The following is a 22,820-nucleotide window of genomic DNA, read 5'->3' as shown; positions in this document are numbered from 1 at the left end:
TGACCTCTCCCCGTTGTTCCTGGGGACTGTCAGTCTCAGGGTCCTGATTTCCCATCAACCCTTCCCCTTTTAGTGCTGGGAGCCAGCCAACCAAAACACCACCCCTGAATGTTAGTAAGGGAGTAACAGTCCCCTTACACAAACACCACATTTAAGTTAAAAGTAAAGGGATGTGCTAAAATCCTGATTTTTTGGGGGGGAGGGGAAGACTAGTCACAAATTTGGCAGGATCCAGGTATTTATCGTATTATTGTTCCAGGATCTATCTGATTTTTTTTAAGTGCAAAAACAGCAGTTAACACTTGTTCTCAGGCTCTGGCAGATGAATGTGATTGTGACCACAGTGTGGTGCCAGTATGTTCTAGGTAATAATTGGAGATATACCCATCTCCTAGAACTGGAAGGGACCTTGAAAAGTCATCAAGTCCAGCCCCCTGCCTTCACTAGCAGGACCAATTTTTGCCCCAGAACCCTAAGTGGCCCCCTCAAGGATTGAATTCACAACCCTAGGTTTAACAGGCCAATGGTCAAACCACTGAGCTATCCCTCCCCCCTGTTCTGTTCTGTTCTGTTCTGTTCTGGATTGGTGCCCAAGCAGCGACCAGTTGTTTCCTCTGCAAAAGGGAAACATGGGTTATGGGGGGGGGACAAAACCCATCAGGAACCAGTTTTTACCCTTTCCCCTAAACATTGCATGCCTCCTCTGCAGCTGGCAGCTCGGATAACACAGTAAAAGGCGCGGGATTTGCACAGGCCTGTTCCCCTCCGCAAAGCACAGACACGCGCACCCACCACCACCCAGCAGGCTCCTCTCAGCACAGCTCATTCAACCGTGCGCGTGCGCACTTGACTCAACCCGCCTCCCCCGCCCCTGTGACTAAAGCAAGCACGTGACCCGTTCCACCTCCTCGTCCTTTGTTTGTTTAGCTCCGGAACGCCCGGCGGGGGGGGAAGGGGGGCCGGCGGCGGGTGTAGGAGGAGACTAGAGCTAGATCTCGCGCCGTTATATGACGTCAGTATGCGCCGGTCCGCTCCCCCCCGCCCCCTTTGGGAATTATGTAGGATTTTCTCCAGGAGCTCGCGTTCTATCGGTGGAACGCTGGCGATTGATGTGTCGCGCGCCCCCACCATCCCCGGAGCGCTGCAGCCGCGGGCCCCAAGCTGCGTTCTCAGGCGTCTGCACTAGGGGGCTGGTTGGCCCTGCGGCTTCTCCTGGGGTCTGATCAGCCCGGCTCCTCCGGCTGCCGCGGCAGGTGATTGCCCAGGTGGCTCGCCCTGCTGCCTGCCCGGTTGCAGAAGCAGCAGGAGGGTCTGTAGTGCGTGGTTGCGCAGCCTACTCGTCCGTCTGGGATCTTGGTTAGGGCAGTTCGGTGTGTTATAATTGGCTTCCTTTGGCTGCTGTGCATGGGCCTGCGTGAGTCCTGCCAGCCTTTGTTTTCGTGGTGGTGAGAGGAGGGGAGCATGGCAGCCTCTGGGTCGGAAAAAAGCAACAAGAAGAAAACAGAGAAGAAACTTGCAGCCCGAGAAGAAGCTAAACTGCTGGCGAGCTTTATGGGAGTCATGAATACCATGCGAAAACAGGTAGGGCAGGAGATACAGCTGAAGGAGAAGAACGTCCTGTGTTCTTTCGCTGTTCGTGGTGAAATCTGCCCTGTAGGATCCAATATCCAGTGTCTAGTAGCCAACATCATCACCTCCCAGTCTTAGTAAACTGATCTACATCAACCTCAAGTTTCCCAGTAATCGTAGTTAGAACATGTCATCATTAGTCCTGTCCTTTGTGTTTGGATGTGTGTGTGGGCTTCCGCTGACTTCACTGCCTAGATTTGAGTATGCACTGGAAACTGTAACCAAGTAAGCTACACAAGGTCTGAATTATTGTTCCCATTTTACAGGCACCAAGCATGTAAGTAATTTTCCCACGGGCACACATCCGGTCAGATGTTGATCCCAGGAATCTTGCTATCTCACTTGTATTCACTAGACAATTCAAGTTTGTTTGCTCTTTCATAGATGTCTCCCTATCTATAGGGTGGTTGCTTAAGACAACTTTCAGTGTTATTGTGTAAAACCAACATCTGCTCTTAAGTATTTTAATGGGGGTAATCCACCAATTCAGAGTTTGAGTCCAGCCAAAACTAGTTTCTCAACTAGGCTTCTGTATCCTTTATTAAATGAATATATGCATATTGAATAATCTAGAGATCTGGTGGAGCTTCTAAAAAATGTTTAGGGATGGACAAACCCCCTTTCTATTTAATCCTTGCACATATTGGATTTTGAGAGGAAGATGTCACAAAACGAATTTGTATGAAATACAAGCAATAAGTAGTCTCAGCACCCAGCATGCTTTGGGCATTGTAAAAATAATAAATAACTGCAGACATACTTCTGTGCTGTGGCACAGTGAACATCTTCCTGTATTGAAAGTTCAGTTATTGTTATGCAAGTGTTCGTTGCTAATACAAAAACAGGAAGAGTTACTGCAGTGGATCAACTTTATTATCTGAGGGCTTCTCTACACTAAGCCAAAAAATCAAGTTTGAGTAGAGGGCTGAGTTATTTCAGGTTGAAACTGTACTAACACACAACCCTTTTTCAGAGGCTGTTGGAATTAGGGTGACCAGACAGCAAGTTTGAAAAATCGGGTCAGGAGTGGGGGGTAATAAGTGCCTATATAAGAAAAAGCTCCAAATATCAGGACTGTCCCTATAAAATCGGGACATCTGGTCACCCTAGTTGGAATTGAGGTGGGCATGCACAGTCAAGTTTTTTTGCTTGGTGTAGGTGGAATGGGTGTTGGGTGTTTTTTAGTATGTATTCTCCCAATGTGGATCCCAAACTAAATATGCCTCCTGTCAACTGAATCAGTTGAGATTCTGTTAGAATTCTAGGCGGCAACCCTGCAAAATGTTGTTTTTTGTTCTACATGGCTGGTATATCTGACTGCTTTCCTAAGAAGCCCATGCTCATGTTTATAGCCTGGTAGGTAGGGCTGGCCCACAACATTTTGACACCTGAGTTCAACTGATGCCCCCATGCCCCCTCGCTTGGGCCAAAACTTTGAAAGGTCTCAAATCTGCCTTCTTCCTGTTCTATTCCTCTCATAGTACTGCTCTGCTACCTGCCCCAATAAAGGAGAACTAACAACTTAAAATGCCTTGTTCAAAAATTTTAAGTAACACTTAACTTTCAAATGCCTGAACAGCAAATGTAACTTTTCTTGTCTGCATGGTAAACATTGGCATTTTTATCTGTTTGAATAATCAAAGTGGTGCTTTCCGTGCCTTCTTGGTTGCAAAGATTTGAACTGCTTCCTGAAGGTCCACAGTCTGGGCCAGCTCGTGCTCTATTGAGATGGTTGCAAGGCTGACCAGCCTCTCCTGTGTCATTGTGGAGCGTAGATGTGTTTTCATTAACTTCAGCTTGGAGAAGCTGCGTTCTCCACTGGCAACTGTTACAGGAAGTGTTAAAAGTATGCGCAGAGCAACAAAAGCATTTTGAAAGAGGGTGCTCATCTTATTTGTGCACATATGTTCCAGAACAGCCTTTGGAGTTGATCCTGCTGAAATATATCTTGAAAGGGCATTCAGTTCATCACCTAAATCACTCGCATCAATATCGGTCATGTCATCATATGTCAACACTGTCTCTAGTGCCCTGCATCGCTGGTGTAGGTCTTCTTCAGGTATAGTGAGGTGTTTTGGAATATCATACAACATCTCAAATATACTGCTGCGTTCCTTGAACTGCATGAAACGTTCTTCAACTGACTGTATTGCACGATCTAGCACCTGGTTCAAGAATTCAACTTTGAATTGTTGTTTGGGGTCACTTATGGGATTATCCCATGCCTCGTAATCAAAATGTCGTCCTTCGGCAACTCTTGTATTCTTGAATGAGTGGGGAAAATAGCTTCAGTGTGAAGTTCCTCTGCCAACTTCTGTACACTCTTCAGAATATTTTGAAATCCCTCATCTGACTGGTAAGACTGTAGGTATTACTTTGCTTTGTCCATTTGTTCCATTGCTCTAGATATATCAAAATCAACACCTTGGAGTTTCTTGCTTACATTTATTTCAAACTGTATATCATGCCACAACACTAAGCCACACAGAAATTTGAAGTTATGCATGTTTCTGGTGATTCCATTTCCCTCTGCCACTGTTCTCCCACGAACAGTTCCTGTCGTAGCATTAACCTCTATAATGGCAACTATGGCCTCATCTCTCTTCCCAATTTGGTGTTTGATAGGTTTTATCACCTCCACTCAACTTTCCCATCGTATGGCACTCAGTGGTTTCAGTGTCAGAGAGGATGTTCCCAGATGTTGCTTCAAAATTTGCCATCGATGAGTTGATGCAGAGAAAAATACATAGATGCTTTGAATGACATTAAAAAATTCAGCAGCCTCACTAGAAGCTGATGCTACATCACTGACCACCAAGTTCAATGAATGAGAACTGCATGGGACAAAAAAAGCTTGAGGGTTTGGACTCCTTTGTTCTTTCCTCTCATGTAGGCACCGTTATCGTAGCCCTGACCTCTCATGTCAGCTATCGCAATTCCTGTATCTTCCAGCTTTTTAAGAAGCACATTTGTCATATCAGCTCCTGTAGTATCATCTATGTCAATAAATTCTAGAAAATGCTCTCTGACAGTCACCATTGCAGGGACATTTTCACTAGGTTCTGTTATTGTTACAAAATGCACAATTAAAGTGATTTGTTCCATATGGCTGATGTCAAGTGTGAAGTCCAGAATAACAGAGTAATATCTTGCTGACTTCAGATCTGCCACAATCTTCTGTTTGACTTTTGTTGCCAGTAACTGTATGATCTTATTTTGAATTGTTTTTCCAAGGTAGTGGTGCGTGTACATTTCTTGGGTGGTGACTCTTCTTAGATGCTCCTGGAGTACAGCATCAAACTCAGCCATCAGCTCCGCAATTTTAAGAAAGTTCCCATTCTTTGGCACATACGGCTGATCTGAAGTGCCACGCAGTGCTAGGTTTTGGGTAACAAGCATTCTCACAGTGCCAGTGAGCCTTTTTAGAACATTTTGCCAGTAAAGAGACTCTGATGCAGTCTTCTCTTGATGCTGATCATCTATGGTAGCCTTTAATCTTAATCTCATCTCAAGCTCTTTCCACCTGTGGAAAGTTTTCTGGTGATTTGCTGCCAGATTTTTCCAGTCCTTTGTTCCTGTAGAACCCAATGTGGCTGGAACATTAGACTGGAAGAGTTTGCAAGAAAAACAGTATGCAGCATTCTGGGTTTTTGAGTACATAAGCCATGGCCTCTTCACTTTGTCACCGTTGGGGATTTCACGCCAGTAATGTATTGGATGGAAACTTCTATTTTCATTGTCTTTGGGGAACATGAAGTTTTTCATTTTCTGTGGCCCATGCAGTACAAGGAAGTCCCTCAGTCTACTGCTCAAGTGGGTCCACAGTCCTGTATCATCTAGACGTAAGGAACTAAACTCAGCAGCAGCTGTTTCTTGCACCTCCACCACACTCTTCTTTGAGCTACACTTTTCTTCAGGAATGTGCATGGTTACAACCATTTGAGATGGAGATATGGATGCTGCAGTAGCTGCCAGGTCACCTGCATTCTGACTAAATGGAAGATCAGGCATCTCCTCACCACTCACATCCTCACTGGGGCCAGAAGGCTCACCATGAACATGTGTGTCTTTGTATCTCAGGAGAGCTCCTTCCTGCTTAGATAGAAAAGCTTCCTTTGCTTTCTTTCTTTTTCTGAATGCTGCCCCAGAGGGGTGTTTTCTTCTTTCACTCATGACTGCTGATCTGTGCCAGCTATAGTGGCTCTCAACACTCAATTGAAGGGGACAAATAAACAGACTGGTAGCAGGGCCTGAGCGAGGGAAGAGATCAGCGTCTTAAGGGCCTAACTGGTTCCTACTACTTCAGTTGACTGCCTGGTCTCCTCAAGTGGGTTCAGGGAAGCAGCAGGAAACAGGAAGCTCCCTGAGGAGCTTGTGTTAATCAGTCCAAGCTCCTGGGGGTGCTAGAGAGGTACATAAGAGGCTCCTCCTCCTCACTCTCCCTGCAGCTCCTGCTGCTTTCTGTTATTCCCTCTCACCTTTTCTCTTGCCTGCGTGTTATGTCTCTTGTGCCATCCTTCTTCCAGCACAGCACTCCACCATCTCTGTGCCTCTAGAGCAGACAGAATACGTATGCACCAGCAGCAGACACAGTTTTCTACACTCTGGGTCCTAGTGGTGCCCCCCCTACACCCCACACACAGTCTGGCACCTGAGGCAGCCGCCTCAGTTCGTCTCATGGTAAGGCCAACCCTGAGCTACGGAGTTTACCTCTATTCTTTTGAGTTGCTGAATGCTGGTGCTAGCCTTGTCTTCAGGTTGATCAGCCTCCTAGGCCAATAACCTGATGGGTATCTAGGCTGACTGTCCAAAATCATGACCCTGGAAGTGGCTTTCAGATAAACTGGCAGAATTCAAGACGTGCCAGTCACTACTGGAAAAAGATTAAATTATTGCAGGCTTGGTCCAAGAGCATCCAGGATAACCAAAATCACTCCCTGATGCAAAGGAAGACATTTCTTTTTTCTGTGAGGAAGTGAATCATAAAAATGTAGGACTGGAAGAGATCTCGATAGATCATCTAGTCAAGTGGTTCCCAAACTTTTTTCGCCGCTTGTGCAGGGAAAGCCCCTGGTGGGCCAGGCCGGTGTGTTTACCTGCCGCATCCGCAGGTTCGGCCGATCGCGACTCCCATTGGCTACGGTTCGCTGCTCCAGGCCAATGGGAGCTGCTGGAAGCGGCGCGGGCTGAGGGACGTACTGGCTGCCACTTCCAGCAGCTCCCATTGGCCTGGAGCAGCAAACCGCGGCCGCTGGGAGCCGCGATTGGCCAAACCTGCAGATGCGGCAAGTAAAGAAACCGGCCCGGCCCACCAGGGACTTTCCGTGCACAAGCAGCAGAACAAGTTTGGGAACCACTGATCTAGTCCATTCCCCTGCACTGAGGCAGGACTAAGTATTAACTATAGAGCCCTGCAAATCAGTGGATATCTGCGGTCCACATTTGCGGATCACGGATCGGATGCAGATACAAATTTTGTACCCATGCAGAGCTCCAATTATCTAGACTGCGGTAGTCAATTATTTTTTGTCAAGGTCCAAATTTTTTGGTCAAGGTAAACTCAAGGTCCAGACTCCAGAGACAATAAGAATAAAAGTAATTGACCTGAAGACATCTAACTTGCCCAGGGGCTTGTCTATACTGGCACTTTACAGTGCTGCAACTTTCTCACTCAGAGGTGTGAAAAAATACCCTCCCCCCTGAGTGCTGCAAGTTTCAGTGCTGTAAAGTGCCAGTGTAGACAGTGCACCAGCGCTGGGAGCTATTCCCCTAATGGACATGGGTTTTTTTAGAGCACTGGGCTCCCACCTCTGTGCAGTGACTATACAAGCCACGCGCGACAGCGCTTTAACATTGCTAGTGAAGATGTTCCCTAAATAATTCTTAACTTGTTCTTTTCCTGTTTTAGCCTCAGATCCTACCCCATTTATGCCGATGTCTACTATGTTAGTCATCGGATCACTGCTAACTTTTTTGGTGAAATCTGAAACGAAGCAGGCATTTAAGACTTAGGCCATCACTGCATTTTTGGGGGGAACATAGATCAGTGTTCACATCACACTACCCATCATTACACAACCCAGGGAAGCTAATGATCCAACCTGTGGACCAAATTTGGTTATGAATCCTGGTCACATGCCTCCTGAGGCACGTTGTGCATATTCTAAGACTATGATTTCTGTAATTGTCTTTCCCTCTTCACTGAGTAATGGGCCTACCTTGACCCTGGTCTTCCTCTTGCTTCTCATGTATTTGTAAAATGCTTTCTTGTTACACTTTCTATCTCTACCTAGTTTAACCTTGTTTTGTGCCGTGGCCTTTCCAGTTTTGTCCCTACATGCTTGTGGTGGTGTTTTATATTCATCCTTTGTAATTTGATCTAGTTTCTACTTCTTATATGACTCTCTTTTGAGTTACAGCTCATTGAAGATCTCCTAGTTAAACCAGCATGGTGTCTTCCCATACTTCCTGTCTTTCCTATGCAGTGGGATAGTTTGCTTGTGTGCCCTTAATAATGTCTCTTTAAAAAACTGCCAACTCTGTTTAAAACAGCCAACCTACTCCACAAAAGCAAACTTAATTCTAGGATTCAAGTGCCTTTGAGGTTGTGGATAGGAAGCCAAAACCACAGCTGACTCAACAACCAGAGGTAGTGTGGTGACTGGAACTGGGGAATGAACAGCCCTTTGTACTAGGTGTTGTGCAATAATAGAAAGTAAATACTCCTCCAGCATGAACCTTCCCAAAGGCCCAGTCCAACTCCCACTGATGTATATGGGAGTTGGATTAGGCCCCAGATTGCCAATAACTGACATCAGGCTAGTGAAACAATTTACTTTTGGCCTTCACATCTTTCCCACTGTCCATTTCCGCTCCCATTGGCCCATCATCTGTGTATTACTGTGGTGGGCCAGAAGTTATGGATTCATGTTGTAGAAGTCAGTTTTTTTCCCCCACACTACTTATACTTGTTTTTTCCAAATAACCAAAAAAGGAAAAGAGTAAAAGCGTGCTTAAATGGAGGCTGTATACTGAATTCTGGTACTCAGTGCAAATTGAATTAATATGTTCAGCAAACTAGTCCTGTTTCATAGACAGACTAAAAGTATTGTATCTGGTTGTCCACATGTGTGCTTTTGTTTGTTCTCATTTGGATAAACCATTTTTCAGTGCACCTTCACGTCCATAATTCAGAGGATGTGCTTTTCAGTTTTGATAAAGTAGTACTGGTGGAGAACATCCGGTATTAAGGTGGTTTTTATTGTTTATGTAGAGTGCCATTCACTCACAGCACCAATTTGAGGCCACTGAATGGTGCTATCCCTTGTTTGTAAGCAATTTGAGGCAGGGAACATCTTCTCAATACATGTACATACAGTGCCTAGCACTATGAAGTCCCAATTCTTGATTGAGGCCTCTAGATGCTGCCACAACACACAAAAATAATAATGTATTGGCATATGGGTGCATGGTGCTTTATTATAGCAGAGCACCAGCACCACTGTAGTTATGATTGAACATCACTTTCAGGTCTAAGGCTGACTCAAAGTGTGTTAAAATCTGCATGGTTACTCAGATTATCTTGAAATTTTCAGTGACACACGAGGGTGCCGGGTAATGTTAGTAGACCAAGTTAGAGGTCATCTGAGCAAAGCGTTCCTTAGATGTAGCACCTCCCCCCCCCCCCCAAAATACAACATTTTACAAAATCTAAGCTTCTGGGTTTTGCCCATGCTTAGGGCTCAGACTGTGGCTCTTGTCCTCCCCTCAGACTGATCTCAAGCACTTGGAATTTAGTTCAGCTAGTGCAAGATACTCAGTGCCCCTTTGGAGGTTTATGCTGTAGAACAGTGGTTTCTAAATTGGTGTCCCTGTATCCCTGAGGGTCCACCGTGGTTTATGCAGGGATCTGTCCCTTGAACCAGGGCTGGAACATGCTGGAGGACACCATTTTGTTCTCAAAATAGTATCTTTGGGGGGTGGGAGGGAAGGGAGTTTGGGAACTACTGCTGTAGAAGGTATTCAGGGTTAAGTTAGGAAAGTAGGTGGAGCCAAAGAAAATGAAATGCACGTGTGCAGCAAGACTAAGGGCTAGTCTACACTGGCAATTTTTCCCTGTGGGTGCTCTAGCCCTGGAGCACCCACGGAATCGGCGCCTGTGCTCTAGAACCATTGGGTGGGAATGAATGAGTGTGGAAATATTTCTCATCCCATAAAACTACCAATTTTAATTAAAAGGAGACATTATCAGGATTAGGAGGCTCCAAATATGGACATCTTAAATTGCTCTAACAAACGTGTGCAATAGAGGAAAGAAGGCTCTGTATTGAAGCTGAAATCAGTTTCCCTCTCCTAGAGGGCTGTATTTAGTTTTGTTTGTGTTCACACACTCCCTCCATCTCTTGGGTGGAGGGGGACGGGTAGAGGTGAAGGAAAGCATTTTAAGAGTGAAAAATCTGACTAAGAAATAAGACTTGTTTGTATAGAAGTCCCACCTCTAGGTAAATTTCAAATGGCAGGATGCTTATTTTTTCATAACAAAGCAGGGAGGGGTAGTTCACAACAGGTCATGTTTCCCAAGTGTTGTGCAAAAGTGTTGGCCGCTTTTAATATCATCACTAAAAATCTTGGCTTTGGTCCCTGCTTGGACCCTACCATCTGAATTAAATGCAGAATATTACAGTTGTGTTTGTCATAAGTCAGACAGTATTTCTGTTTAAGCCAAATGTGTTAGGAATTTCTAATTCATCTGTAAAAGAACTTGCTCTGAAGCTTTGCCTACAAGGCCTTGGGTTTGGAGCAACTTTTTTTAAGACCAATTTGGTCGTTATTGCTTAAGTATTTTAAGCTACAGATGTGCAAAGGGACCTTTTTCTGGTGTACACTTGTCAAAAAAACAACAGTTGTTTGAGTAACATCTGCATTATTTTTATGAATTTGTTATTGTAGCTGTAGGTGCTTCTGATCTGTGTTATTTCCTGAGTGAACCAAAAACTACTAAAAGAACATTTAGGGATCTGACTGAAACTCAAATAATCGGTTATTTAAACTATCATTCTGTTTTCCCTATCTAGTTCTGACTATGCACACTTCCTTCCCACTATATTAATGGGTTGTTTTGGTTTAACTTTTTTGAAATAAGGGAACTTCATGTACCTCAGAATGAAGTTCTAATGCTAGACAGCAATATTAGTGAATTCAATAAGAACCTGATGCTTTATGTCCTCGGGTCCCATTGAAGTCTGACACAAGTCCGTGTTCATGTTCTTAAATCAGAGGGGTAGCCGTGTTAGTCTGGATCTGTAAAAGCAGCAAAGAGTCCTATGGCACCTTATAGACTAACAGACATATTGGAGCATGAGCTTTTCGTGGGTGCTCCACAACATCTGTTAGTCTATAAGGTGCCACAGGACTCTTTGCTGCTTTTACATGTTCTTAAAGTCAGTCTTAAAGGGATGCCAACTTTAATTCTATTCATTTATATATATTCCACCCACACACACTATTCTTGCTCCAACAACTTTTCTAGTTTTATAGGTGCTTTCTCTTCCCATCACTGTGTGAAAGATCACACAAATGGGGAAAAACTGTCTGACTACACATTCAGTGTTGTCAAAATATACCAGGTAACCAAACTGAGTAAACAGAAAATTCTCAGAACAGTGATCTTACATGTTACTTAGACAATACAGGTTAAAAAAAACATTTCTTTGTGGAATAAACTGACAACTGTCCCTTTAACTTGCGTATTTTTGAGTTGATGCTTGGGTGATCTATTTGTCTCTAATATAAAGGTGCATTGTTGTCTTGCTAAACAGGGTAAACCAAAATTGATATGTAAACCTTAACTTTGATCGTCCCTTCACCTTTGTTTGGCGTATCTAAACTACTAATTGTTCTTATGTTTTTTACTTTACCATTATGTGAAGAGCCTGCTAGCCGGAGAGCAGAGAAAGCAATGGATTTCTGAAAACCTCTTTTAAGATAATATTCTTGTGTGTGTTTCTCACAAAGTTGATCTTTACTTTTTTATTAGAAAACTCTCTGTGATGTCATTCTCATGGTACAGGAAAGAAAGATCCCAGCTCATCGTGTTGTGCTTGCTTCAGCCAGTCACTTTTTTAACTTGATGTTTACTAGTAAGTCTTCTCAAAATTGGCTTATTTTAATGTTTTTAATATTTAAAATAAAAAGTTAACTTTTTGCCACGGGTCTCTGAAGAAGGTAATAGAGACTGGCTCTTAAACAGTCGGAGGGAAAGCTCTTGTACTTTCCTCTCTCCTTAATTTCGCTCCTTCCCTCATGCAGCGCTGCTTTTTACCCTTTTTATCTCCTCTTGTTAAAGTCAGTGGGGCTACTCATGTGATTAAGTATCTTCCTGTGGAACTCCTTGCCAGAGGATATTGTGAAGGCTAAAACTATAACAGGGTTCAAAAAAGAGCTAGGTAAGTTCATGGAGGATAGTGGCCAATGGCCGGTGCCCCAGAGGGCATGAACAGAACAGGTAATCATCAAGTGATCCATCCCCTGTCACCCATTCCGAGCTTCTGGCAAACAGAGGCCAGGGACACCATCCCTGCCCATCCTGCCTAATAGCCATTGATGGACCTATGCTTCATAAATTTATCTAGTTCTTTTTTGAACCCTGTTATAATCTTGTCCTTCACAACATCCTCTGGCAAAGTTTCACAGGTTGACTGTGCGTTGTGTGAAGAAATACTTCCTTTTGTTTGTTTTAAACCTGCTACCTATTAATTTCATTTGGTCACCCCTAGTTCTTGTGTTATGAGGAGGAGTAAATAAGCCTTCCTTATTTACTTTTTCGATACAGTCATGATTTTATAGACCTCTATCATATCCTCCCCCCCCCTTGTCTCTTTTCCAAGCTGAAAAGTTCCAGTCTTATTAATCTCGCCTCTTATTAATCTCCATACCCCAATCATTTCTGTAAAATTTCAGAGCCTGCAAGTCCTCTCAGTCCTACTTCTTGTTCAGCCAATCACTCAGACAAACAAGTTTGTTTACATTTGCAGGAGATAATGCTTGCCCGCTTCTTGTTTACAATGTCACCTGAAAGTGAGGGCAAGCATTCTCGTGGCACTGTTGTAGCTGGCGTCGGAAGGTATTTATGCGCCAAATGCGCTAAAGATTCCTATGTTGCTTCATGCTTCAACCACCATTCCGAGGGCATGCGTCCATGCTGATGACACGTTCTGCTCGATAACAATCCAAAGCAGTGTGGACTGAGGCATATTCGTTTTCATCATCTGAGTCAGATGCCATCAGCAGAAGGTTGATTTTTCTTTTTTGGTGGTTCAGATTCTGTAGTTTCTGCATTGCAACATTGCTCTTTTCAGACCTCTGAAAGCGTGCTCCACACCTCATCCCTCTCAGATTTTGGAAGGCACTTCAGATTCTTAAACCTTGAGTAAAGGGCTGTAGCTATCTTTAGAAACCTCACATTGGTTCCTTCTTTGTGTTTGTGAAATCTGCAGTGAAAGTGTTCTTAAAATGAACAACATGTGCTGGGTCATAATCTGAGACTGCTATAACATGAAATACATCGCAGAATGTGGGTAAACAGAGCAGGGGACATATAGTTCTCCCCTAAGGAGTTCAGTCACAAATTTAATTAACACATTATTTTTTTTAACGAGCGTCATCAGCATGGAAGTATGTCCTCTGGAATGGTGGCCGAAGCATGAAGGGACACATGAATCTTTAGCGCATTTGGCTTGTAAATATCTTGCAATGCCAGCTACAAAAGTGCCATGCAAATGCCTGTTCTCACTTTCAGGTGATGTTGTAAATAAGAAGAGGGCAGCATTATCTCCTATAAATGTAAACAAGCTTGTTTGTTTTGGGGATTGGCTGAACAAGAAGTTGGACTGAGTGGACATGTAGGCGCTGAAGTTTTACATTGTTTTGTTTTTGAGTGCAGTTATGTAACAATAACAAAAATCTACATTTGTAAGTTGCACTTTCACGACAAAGAGATTGCACTACAGTACTTGTATGAGGTGAATTGAAAAATACTATTTTGTTTATCATTTATACAGTGCAAATATTTGTAATAAAAATAATACTTTGATTTCCGTTACAACACAGATTACCCTATATATATATATATAAAATATGAAAATGTAGAAAAACATCCAAATTATTGAATAAATTTCAATTAGTAGTCTATTGTTTACCAGTGTAATTAAAACTGCGATTAATTACGTTTAATTTATTTTGAGTTAATCGTGACTTAATTGCGATTTAATCAACAGCCCGGGTTCTTATGTTCTTAAATGTGAGTAGAACTTACAAAAGTGAAGTTATTATTGGAATATTAATAATAAACTTTTATATTATGGTAAAGTATAAATTAATTTTGTTTCTATTTAAATAGTTCCTATGTGTGAATATTTAGGTTTTGGGAATGCTGGTTTCGTTTTGTTTTTGTTTTAAGGTCTTCCCCTTGGCATAGTTGCTTTACTGCTGATTTTTGTGACTGGTGGAAAAATAACTGCTCAGAGAATGATGTAGTTCTATTGTTACTTTTCATTGCAGCAAATATGCTTGAATCAAAGTCCTTTGAAGTGGAGCTAAAAGATGCAGAGCCTGACATTATTGAACAGCTTGTGGAGTTTGCTTATACTGCGAGGTAGCTTGTTGTTTAAAAATGTGTCATTTTTGCCAGAAAGTTTAAAGCTTAGTATACTATTTATAAATGATAAAATCTCAAAGGAAAAAAAAGTTGTGTGTAGTCCAGCGACTTGTTACTATTTATAACTCCTTATTTAAAATTTGTTAACCTTGGTAAAGTTTTTTTTCTCTGTACCATAGTCATTCAAATAGTTATTCCAACTAAAAGATTAATAATGTATGCCTTGATTCTGAAAACACTTAAGATTGTATCTTAAATGGGGCTACGTGTGTGTACATGTACGCTAGGAGCTAGTGGTATGATTTCCCCTGCACATGTAAACATATTTACGCTAGCTCTCATCTGAGCTGTGCCGAGTACAAGCTGAGTTGAGCTAGAGAAGTACATGTACACGAGCATGGAATCACACCCCTAATTCCATGTGTAGACATAGCTTAAGTGTGTGTAGTTAATCTCTAATATGTTTGTGTGATGAGGGCCACAGTGATGTAACTTTATAAAACAGGGTTTCTATTGTTCCAGGTTAGGAACTTTTTAAAAAAAAAATATATATATATAATTGGCAAGTTTTTGCTTTTGTTTCGAAATAAACGTTCCCAAATGCTTAAATGTGCTGTTTGCATTGCTACATGGAGTCTCTAAACATCAGTCTGACAGCACCTAAAACTGATTGATATTTGCATCTATGAAAGAGATGCCAAAGGCTTGGATCCCGCAAGTTGCTCTCTGTGGGCAGGGACTTGCATATGCCCCTGTTAACGTCAGTGGAGCTCTACATGGGCACCGGTCACCGGCGTCTGCATATGCAGAATAGCTTGCAGGACTGGGGCAAATGTTTCTAGGAAGATTAGATGGGTAGTTCTGTAAACTTCTTAACAATGTTTCTTTTCTCTTCTGCTTTTAAATAGCACTTCAGTCATCTGGAATGTTTATACTGAGCTTATTTGGGCTAAAAGGGCTGTGGGGTGACACTTGATGAAGAGAGAGTCCTTTCCTTCAATCTGCTACCACTTGTATAAGGGCTAATTGTACAAATGATTATTGTAAGATCAGGCCCCTACAAATGTCCAGAGGTTAAGAATCATCCTTTAAAATTAAGGACCAGTTGTTCCAACTTATCTTTATTTGCTTATTATTATGTAAGTTATTGTATTAGGGGAGGGCAGGAAAGGACCCAAAGAAAGAATACATCTCACCCTTAAATGTAAGGTAAAGCTGGCTGGGAAAGAGTGGGGAAATAATTTTGCAGATGTTTTTGTGTAACTTTGTTGAAATGTTTCAAACACTAGTAGCTTAGTAGTTTGTGGTGCTCATTTTGTACTAAATGTGTTTTGCAGAATTTCCGTTAATAGCAATAACGTCCAGTCTTTACTAGATGCAGCAAACCAGTATCAAATAGAACCTGTGAAAAAAATGTGTGTGGATTTTTTGAAAGAGCAAGTGGATGCTTCAAACTGTCTTGGTAAGAGATTACTTTAACACAAATGCACCATTTTAAAGGTATTTGAAAAATGCCACTTAATGTTTGGAGCTGGGTCTTTTTCTTTTAAAAAGACAAGAGAATTTGCACAAATCAGGTATATATCATTCAATATGTCATAAACTTTTGAGACTTTACTTGGAAACTTATGAACTGCATAATATTCCTAAAAACTTATCTCACCCAGATCAACTCAAGTTTCAGAGCAGCTTCTACAAACAATATTTCTTATAAGAGGTTCAGTGGATTTAAGTATAGGATCCTGTTTAACAGAAATGAAGATGATAGTGTCATGTTCTTGACCCTTTTTAAGGAACTGATGTCATTTTCATTGTAAACTGAGGTCCCAATTCTACAACTAGCTCTGCCTGTGAAGAGACCCATTAACCTGATCCAATTATGGGCTTGCACAGGATTGGGAACCAAAAGTGGAATAGCATTATATTGTGATAGAAGTATTTTGTTCCCTCCTTTCCACTGAGATAGATCCATAATTGGTGTTTGCCTCCAGTTTCAGAAGAAGAGAAGCATTTAATTCTTTCAGCTTGAGTTGCAGATGAGTTATGGGTGCTATGGGTAAAACTGTGTGCTATATAAGTAATAAAAATACCATAATTTCAGAGATACTTATTCCATTGGCGTGTATGAAAACTTCTTGCAATAAAAACTTTGGGAAAAGTCTAATACCTTTTTATATTTTTCACCTCCCTATATAGGTATAAGTGTATTAGCAGAATGCCTAGACTGTCCAGAACTGAAGGCCACTGCAGATGACTTTATCCATCAACATTTCACTGAAGTTTACAAGACAGATGAGTTTCTACAGCTTGATGTTAAACGTGTGACACATCTCCTGAACCAGGACACACTGACTGTAAGGGCAGAAGATCAGGTAAGACTCCAGTTTTCTTAGTAAAATGTGTCTTCTACCAGCTAAATACATAAATTGAAAGATTTAAACACTGACTTGCAATGTATTACATTTACTATTTCCATAGTGCTTCATAGATCATGGAATCGTTTATAAACCCTGACCCAGAAATCTTTCAATCTAATTCAGGCAAAAACAAATACGGGCAGCATTTCAGGTGTAAGAAGCTGTGTAGTTGTGAGAATGGATTCAAGGAAATAAGGAGGGGATTATGGAAAAAGTTCTGTCTATATAGGTCCATATATGACCTCCATTGCCATCATTAAGGTTAAGATTTTTGTCCCAGGTATTTTTAATAAAAGTCACAGACAGGTCGCAGGCAATAACAAAAATTCACGGAAGTCCACAATCTGTCTGTGACTTCTACTAAAAATACCTGGGAGAGGGGGAAGACTAACACTGGGAGCCCCTCTGGGGGCTGACTGATGGCTGCTGCGGTGGGCTGAAGCTGAAGAAGTCACGGAGATCCGCTGAAATCTTGGAATCCGTGGCCTCTGTGACAGAACTGTATCCTTAGCCAGAGTACATGAGCTGAGTTGGAAGGGGAGTCTATATAACTAGAATGTACAGAGCACTCAAGAAACCTGGAAATGGAGAAAGAAATGGGATTGACTAGACAGAAGATCAAGACAGTGCTTGTAGGCAGCTAAAAGGAGCCAGAAGGCCATTCAGTGAAAGGAATTACTGCCGTTGTTGATAGCCCTAAAAGTTGCCTTCACTCCATCCATTTAGAATGTAGGACTCTGCAGATACTGCTTCTGCATGTTGTTTTCTAGCCAGTCTTTGCAGCTACAGGAAAACTGGAAAAATCAGGTTAAGAGGAAACCATGAGCAACTTCCTATCACAGTAGCAAACAAAAAGGTGTGTGTGTGTGTGTGCGCGCGCACTAAGATAAAATTGGCATCTTGCTGACTTTAAGGTTTGGCAAGATATACAGGCTCTAAGATTAGTGTAGGTTACTTAATATATCTGCTGCAATAAAGCATTTAAATAAAACTATGTGAATTTGCTTGGCAAAGACTAAACAACGAAGCTTCAGTTTATATCAAACTCCGTGTGTGATCTTTTGTTTTTTAAATGTTGGGTGGTAAGAACATGAGAATTGACAGCTACAAGTTGTGGAAATGAGTGAAACTTCAGAGTTCTAGCTGTGGGCATGGAAACACTGAGACCACAGAGTAACACCCTAGAAACTAGAAATGCAAGTTCCAAAAACGTTGGAGTACTTTTGGGGGGTTTAGGGTTTTTTTGTTTGTTTGCAGGCTTAGCTAACCAATAGAATAGAGTTAAAGCCCTAAGCTGAGGGGGTGAGCTCCAGCTCAGCGCGGTTGTAAAAGATTTTGTGTAGGAAGAACTTAGCCTGCATAAAAAGCCTCTAGGAAAGTGGGTATGAGAAGATTTAAGTTGCATTAATTGTTCTGTGTTATCAAAGGGAACTTACTCCCAAACTGTCTGCCAGCCAAGCACTCCTGCAGGAAGGGTGATTGTTGGGGTGTCCGGATAATGTTTGTACACACGGTAGCTTGTGTACTACTCCAGAGTGCATTTAGATTTAGCTAAGGAAAGTTGGTTTAGTTATAAACTACCTTTCATATCTTTCCCGTATATGTTTCCATCAATAAGTGTATATCATGTTTTCTGTTCCAATTATACATCTGTTGGGTTTACTTAGCCTGTAGGGTTAGTAATAAACCTATCATTTTTTTCATTCACCCTTATTTTCTGATTTATAATTCATAGGTAAAGGGGATTATAACTGAAATGTTTTACTCTGGTCAAGGGGACAGTCCATTGACCTTAGTAATTCAGAATGTGGCAAAGGGGTTTGGTGGCAGAATACCCATCCAGTTTGAACTCTAATTACTTTTTATGATCAGTTTTCAGCTCAAATGTGTTGCGACAGCATGATCATTAATAACTGTTATTTAAAGTAGAAACTGTCCTGTGTAAACACACTAGATAAAGTAAAGAAACACTCTGCATTCTTGAACAAACAGCTGCTGCATTTACATACAATTATTTTAGCATGCAAACCCTGGATGTTTTTTTCTTTAAACTTCACTCAAGATGACAACAGAAAAACTGCCCACAGGTTGCATATTGGCATACTTGGGTTCTTTACTAAGTTAACTTACCATAATGTTGCATTTGCAGTATTCTGCTGTTAATTGTTTTAAATAACTTTTTGTTTGTAGTGGCCCTCCTAACAAAGGTGCTATGGTAATGTGGAATAAAAATAATATAAATATGTTCTGAGACACACAATTCCAGTATAATGAGATCTCCCTCACACTCTAGACTAAAAACATTTAAAAAAAAAAAAACAAAAAAAAAACCAGGTACAAGGTATTTCAGGTAAGGGCAGGGTTATAAATCTTGTGTTGTATTATAACATCTGCCTTTTGCTTTGGTCCTGGTCATACAAATCTTTATGCTCATGAGTGGACTTGATATAAGGGGGGCTATTCAGGTGAGTAAGAATTTTCAGGATTGGGCCTTTCATTTGAAAATAGAATTGGTTTGCATAGACCTCTCAAAATCTGAAGCCTTCGTAGGCTGTATTTATCCCAAAGTAATATGTTTATTTTGTTTTGTGTTAAAGTATGTTGGATTTTTCACATTTTTGTGAAATTCACACATTCTGGAATCATAAATTAGATGAACTTTCAACGTAGGGTGGCCAGGTGCCTGGTTTTGGACCAGAAACTTCGATCGAAAAGGGGACCTGGTAGTGTTCAGTCAGATCAGTCACACAAAGTCTGGTTACTGCTGGCGGGGAGACGCAGGGTCATCACCCGTGCCAGCCCCTACTCAGCAGGGGCTGCCACCTTCCTGCGTCGGGCTGCTCCAGCTCCCAACCTTGGCTCTGCAGGTGAATCCCTCCTGACCTGAGCACGGGGGCGGCAGGGAAGGCGAAAAAGCAGCGAGTGACGGGGGTGGGGGGGAACGGGGAGGGAGAGAGAAAGAGGAGTGGATGGGGACAGAGCTTGGGGAAGAGACAGGATGGGGAGGTTTTTAAATATTACCAAGTTAGCAACTCTTTTTCAACTACACAAGAAAAACTGTTTTGCAGCTTTAGTTACTTTACTGGGTTTTGTTTTTGTGTTTTAGGTTTATGATGCAGCAGTCAGGTGGCTGAAGTATGATGAACCTAACCGCCAGCCATACATGGTCGACATCCTTGCTAAAGTCAGATTTCCTCTTATATCAAAGAACTTCTTAAGTAAAACCGTACAAGCTGAGCCACTTATTCAGGATAACCCTGAATGCCTTAAAATGGTGATCAGTAAGTTGCCTCTGAGTTGCACGTTTTAATATTCTATACGATCAGTTTGATACGTAACTTTTTTTGCTCTCTGACTGTTGCTTACTCTAATATGAAAATATTTTTCACTGTATTTTAGTTTAGTTTAAATATGGCAATAACTGTATGCCTTCTAGAGTGTCTCGTTTAGCTGAAGTTGATTAATTGCTTGTAAAATAAATAGCACCTATTAGAGTATAACAGATATAATGAGAAAAGAAATGAAAGTCAGCTGTAAATTATCCCAACTTTTAGTGATAAGTAATGAAATTTGGCTTCCTTGTCAAGATTATTAGGGATAATTGGGAGGGTTAGTGTACCTTTGAGACTAGCTAATAACTTTAATATTTCTCAGGTTTAGATTGGAATTAATAAGAAATGTTTATGTCAAAATGTCTGAGTCTATGAAGCTTCCCTAGGTGACTTAAGAAAATTAAACCTATGCTCCACCATTTCTGGTACTAATGCAGACTGACAATTGGGACAAGAGATACAGAACTCTAAGGGTGCTGAATGAAATCTCTCTTTGACATAGTGTGTGTTTATTTAAATGAATACATTTAAAAAAAAAAAACAGGGAGGGGACAAATCCTCCTAGGCCCCCTTCCTGACCTGGATTCCTAATGTAATCCCTAAAATTTCATCAAATGCCAGTGATGAATCCAGATATTCATAAACATTATTCAGGTTTTTGGAAAGAAAATCCAAATTTAATTTTAGCCGTTCAATTACTGCTGGAATAAACTACATAGCACTGCTTTAAAAGCAACACACAGCCATTTTTTTCCTGCTAACCTAACTCTTACAAATTTAAGGCTTCACCCTGCAGCGTGCTGAGTGATCTTGACTCTCAGTAAAGCCAAATGGAGGTTAGAGCTCTTGTTATAAACCCAGGGCAGGGCTGAGGAGACAAGTTATACCACTGCTGATATTAGTAAAAATTTGTGGACGTACCAGACTATTTCCTAAACAGACAGTAAAGTAAGTGCTTGGATTATCTTTGAAAAGGTCTTATACTGTTGCCACAGGTAAACTAAGGTTTTGGTTTGGTTTTGTTGAGAAGGGGAACGCAAACAGCTGCCTCTCCTCTGTGGTGTTAGCTGGAGACTAAAGACAAGTCAATGTCTTCCTAGCATACTTGTATCCCCTATTTAAATTTTGCTGGGCAGGTTTCTCTTTCCTTATACTTCTACTTTGGTCTTCCTGGGTCTGCCTTTTCTATGCATGTTTCCTTCTGTCAGTTTCCATGTGGCAACTTTCAGTTATGCCTTTAACTAAATGGACAGGTTTTTAAACGAATAGCGCATGCAGGCACCTTTTATCCTTGTTCTTGTTTGACATTGCTGGACCTGTCTGACATGGATCCTAAAACTGGGCATCTGTCCTATCCCTATGTTCTACTACAGCGGTTCTCTCAACGGGGTCCGTGAGCCCTTTCAAGGGGGCCGCAGGACCCCATGGCTGAAACCCCCAGACAGTGAGCCTACGCCCACTGTGGGGCTCAAGCTGGAGGTGCAAGGCTGAAGTCCTGATCCCTGGCACCCCACGCGGGGCTGAAGTCCTGATCCCCACCAGCGTAGTGGCACAAAAGAGCTCCCTGGCAGAATTTCCTATCTAGGTTGCACTGAGCAGGCTCACCCAAACTAAGCAGGCTCAGTAGGTAACTGCTATTGGTGGAAAAATGTGCCAGCTGTTGTTTTTGCCATTACACAGGCAGTGCGTGGCAGCTGCTGCTCTGGCTGGTGCCATGGAACAGGCTGCCGCAGCGTTCCTTCCTCTCCTGCTGGTGCCCCAGGTTAAAGCAGCTCCTCAGCTCCCAAGTCCCAGCCCCCTTTGCTCCTGCAGAGGCAGCCAGTAAGAGCCGCCTGGGTAGGGAGAATCGACTCCATGGCCGGCAGACCCCTCTGGCAACAGGACCCCCCCCGGCATGCAGCCCCAGCTACCCCCATTCCTGAGCTACCCCCTGCTCGCACCCAGCCCCTGCTACCCCCCTTCCTGCACTCTGAGCTACCCCCTGTGTGCGCACAGCCCCTGCTACCCCCTTCCTGCACTCTGAGCTACCCCCTGTGTGCACACAGCCCCTGCTACCCCCCTCCTGCACTCTGAGCTACCCCCTGTGTGCACACAGCCCCAGCTACCCCCTTCCTGCACTCTGAGCTACCCCCTGTGTGCGCACAGCCCCAGCTACCCCCTTCCTGCACTCTGAGCTACCCCCTGTGTGCGCACAGCCCCAGCTACCCCCCTTCCTGCACTCTGAGCTACCCCGTGTGCGCACAGCTCCAGCTACCCCCCTTCCTGCACTCTGAGCTACCCCATGTGTGCGCACAGCCCCAGCTACCCCCCTTCCTGCACTCTGAGCTACCCCATGTGTGCGCACAGCCCCAGCTACCCCCCTCCTGCACTCTGAGCTACCCCCTGTGTGTGCACAGCCCCAGCTATCCCCCTTCCTGCACCTTGAGCTACCCCCTGCCCGCACACAACCCCTAGCTACCCCCTCCCTGCGCCCTAAGCTGTTTTCAAACATTGTGACCTAAGCTCCCACCTTTTGAGTTCTAATTTTTGGTTGCCCCCCAACCCAGACTGGAGGGTAGCCTGCTGAGATGAGTCAGGGGGTGGAGGGTGGCACTCCCTTCCTGGAATCCTGGCCCCTTTCTCTCCCCCCCCCCGCAATAGAAATCAAACTACACCTATACCCAAGGCCCCGGCCCCCACCCCCTGCTGGGCTCTGGAGTTTTAATAGCATGTCAACGGGGGTCTCGGAGAGAGAAAGGTTGAGAGCCCCTGTTCTACTATGTATTCTCTCCTAAATGGAAAAAAATG

General features: G+C 42.8%; 1 protein-coding gene across 1 annotated transcript in view; it reads left to right on the top strand.

Moving 5' to 3' along the window:
• Positions 1–1,027: 1,027 nt before the first annotated feature.
• Positions 1,028–22,820, top strand: part of KLHL7 (kelch like family member 7) — a 43,258-nt gene continuing 21,465 nt past the window's right edge. The window contains exons 1-6 of the mRNA XM_045007845.1: positions 1,028–1,581; positions 11,666–11,768; positions 14,188–14,281; positions 15,622–15,746; positions 16,481–16,656; positions 19,808–19,982. Of these exons, the coding sequence (XP_044863780.1) occupies positions 1,462–1,581; positions 11,666–11,768; positions 14,188–14,281; positions 15,622–15,746; positions 16,481–16,656; positions 19,808–19,982 (793 nt within the window). The 5' untranslated portion in view covers positions 1,028–1,461. The remainder of the gene's footprint in view (positions 1,582–11,665; positions 11,769–14,187; positions 14,282–15,621; positions 15,747–16,480; positions 16,657–19,807; positions 19,983–22,820) is intronic.

Source organism: Mauremys mutica, chromosome 2 (assembly GCF_020497125.1).
Source record: "Mauremys mutica isolate MM-2020 ecotype Southern chromosome 2, ASM2049712v1, whole genome shotgun sequence".
Lineage (NCBI taxonomy): Eukaryota > Metazoa > Chordata > Testudines > Geoemydidae > Mauremys > Mauremys mutica.
This window is presented reverse-complemented; position numbering and strand designations above follow the sequence as displayed.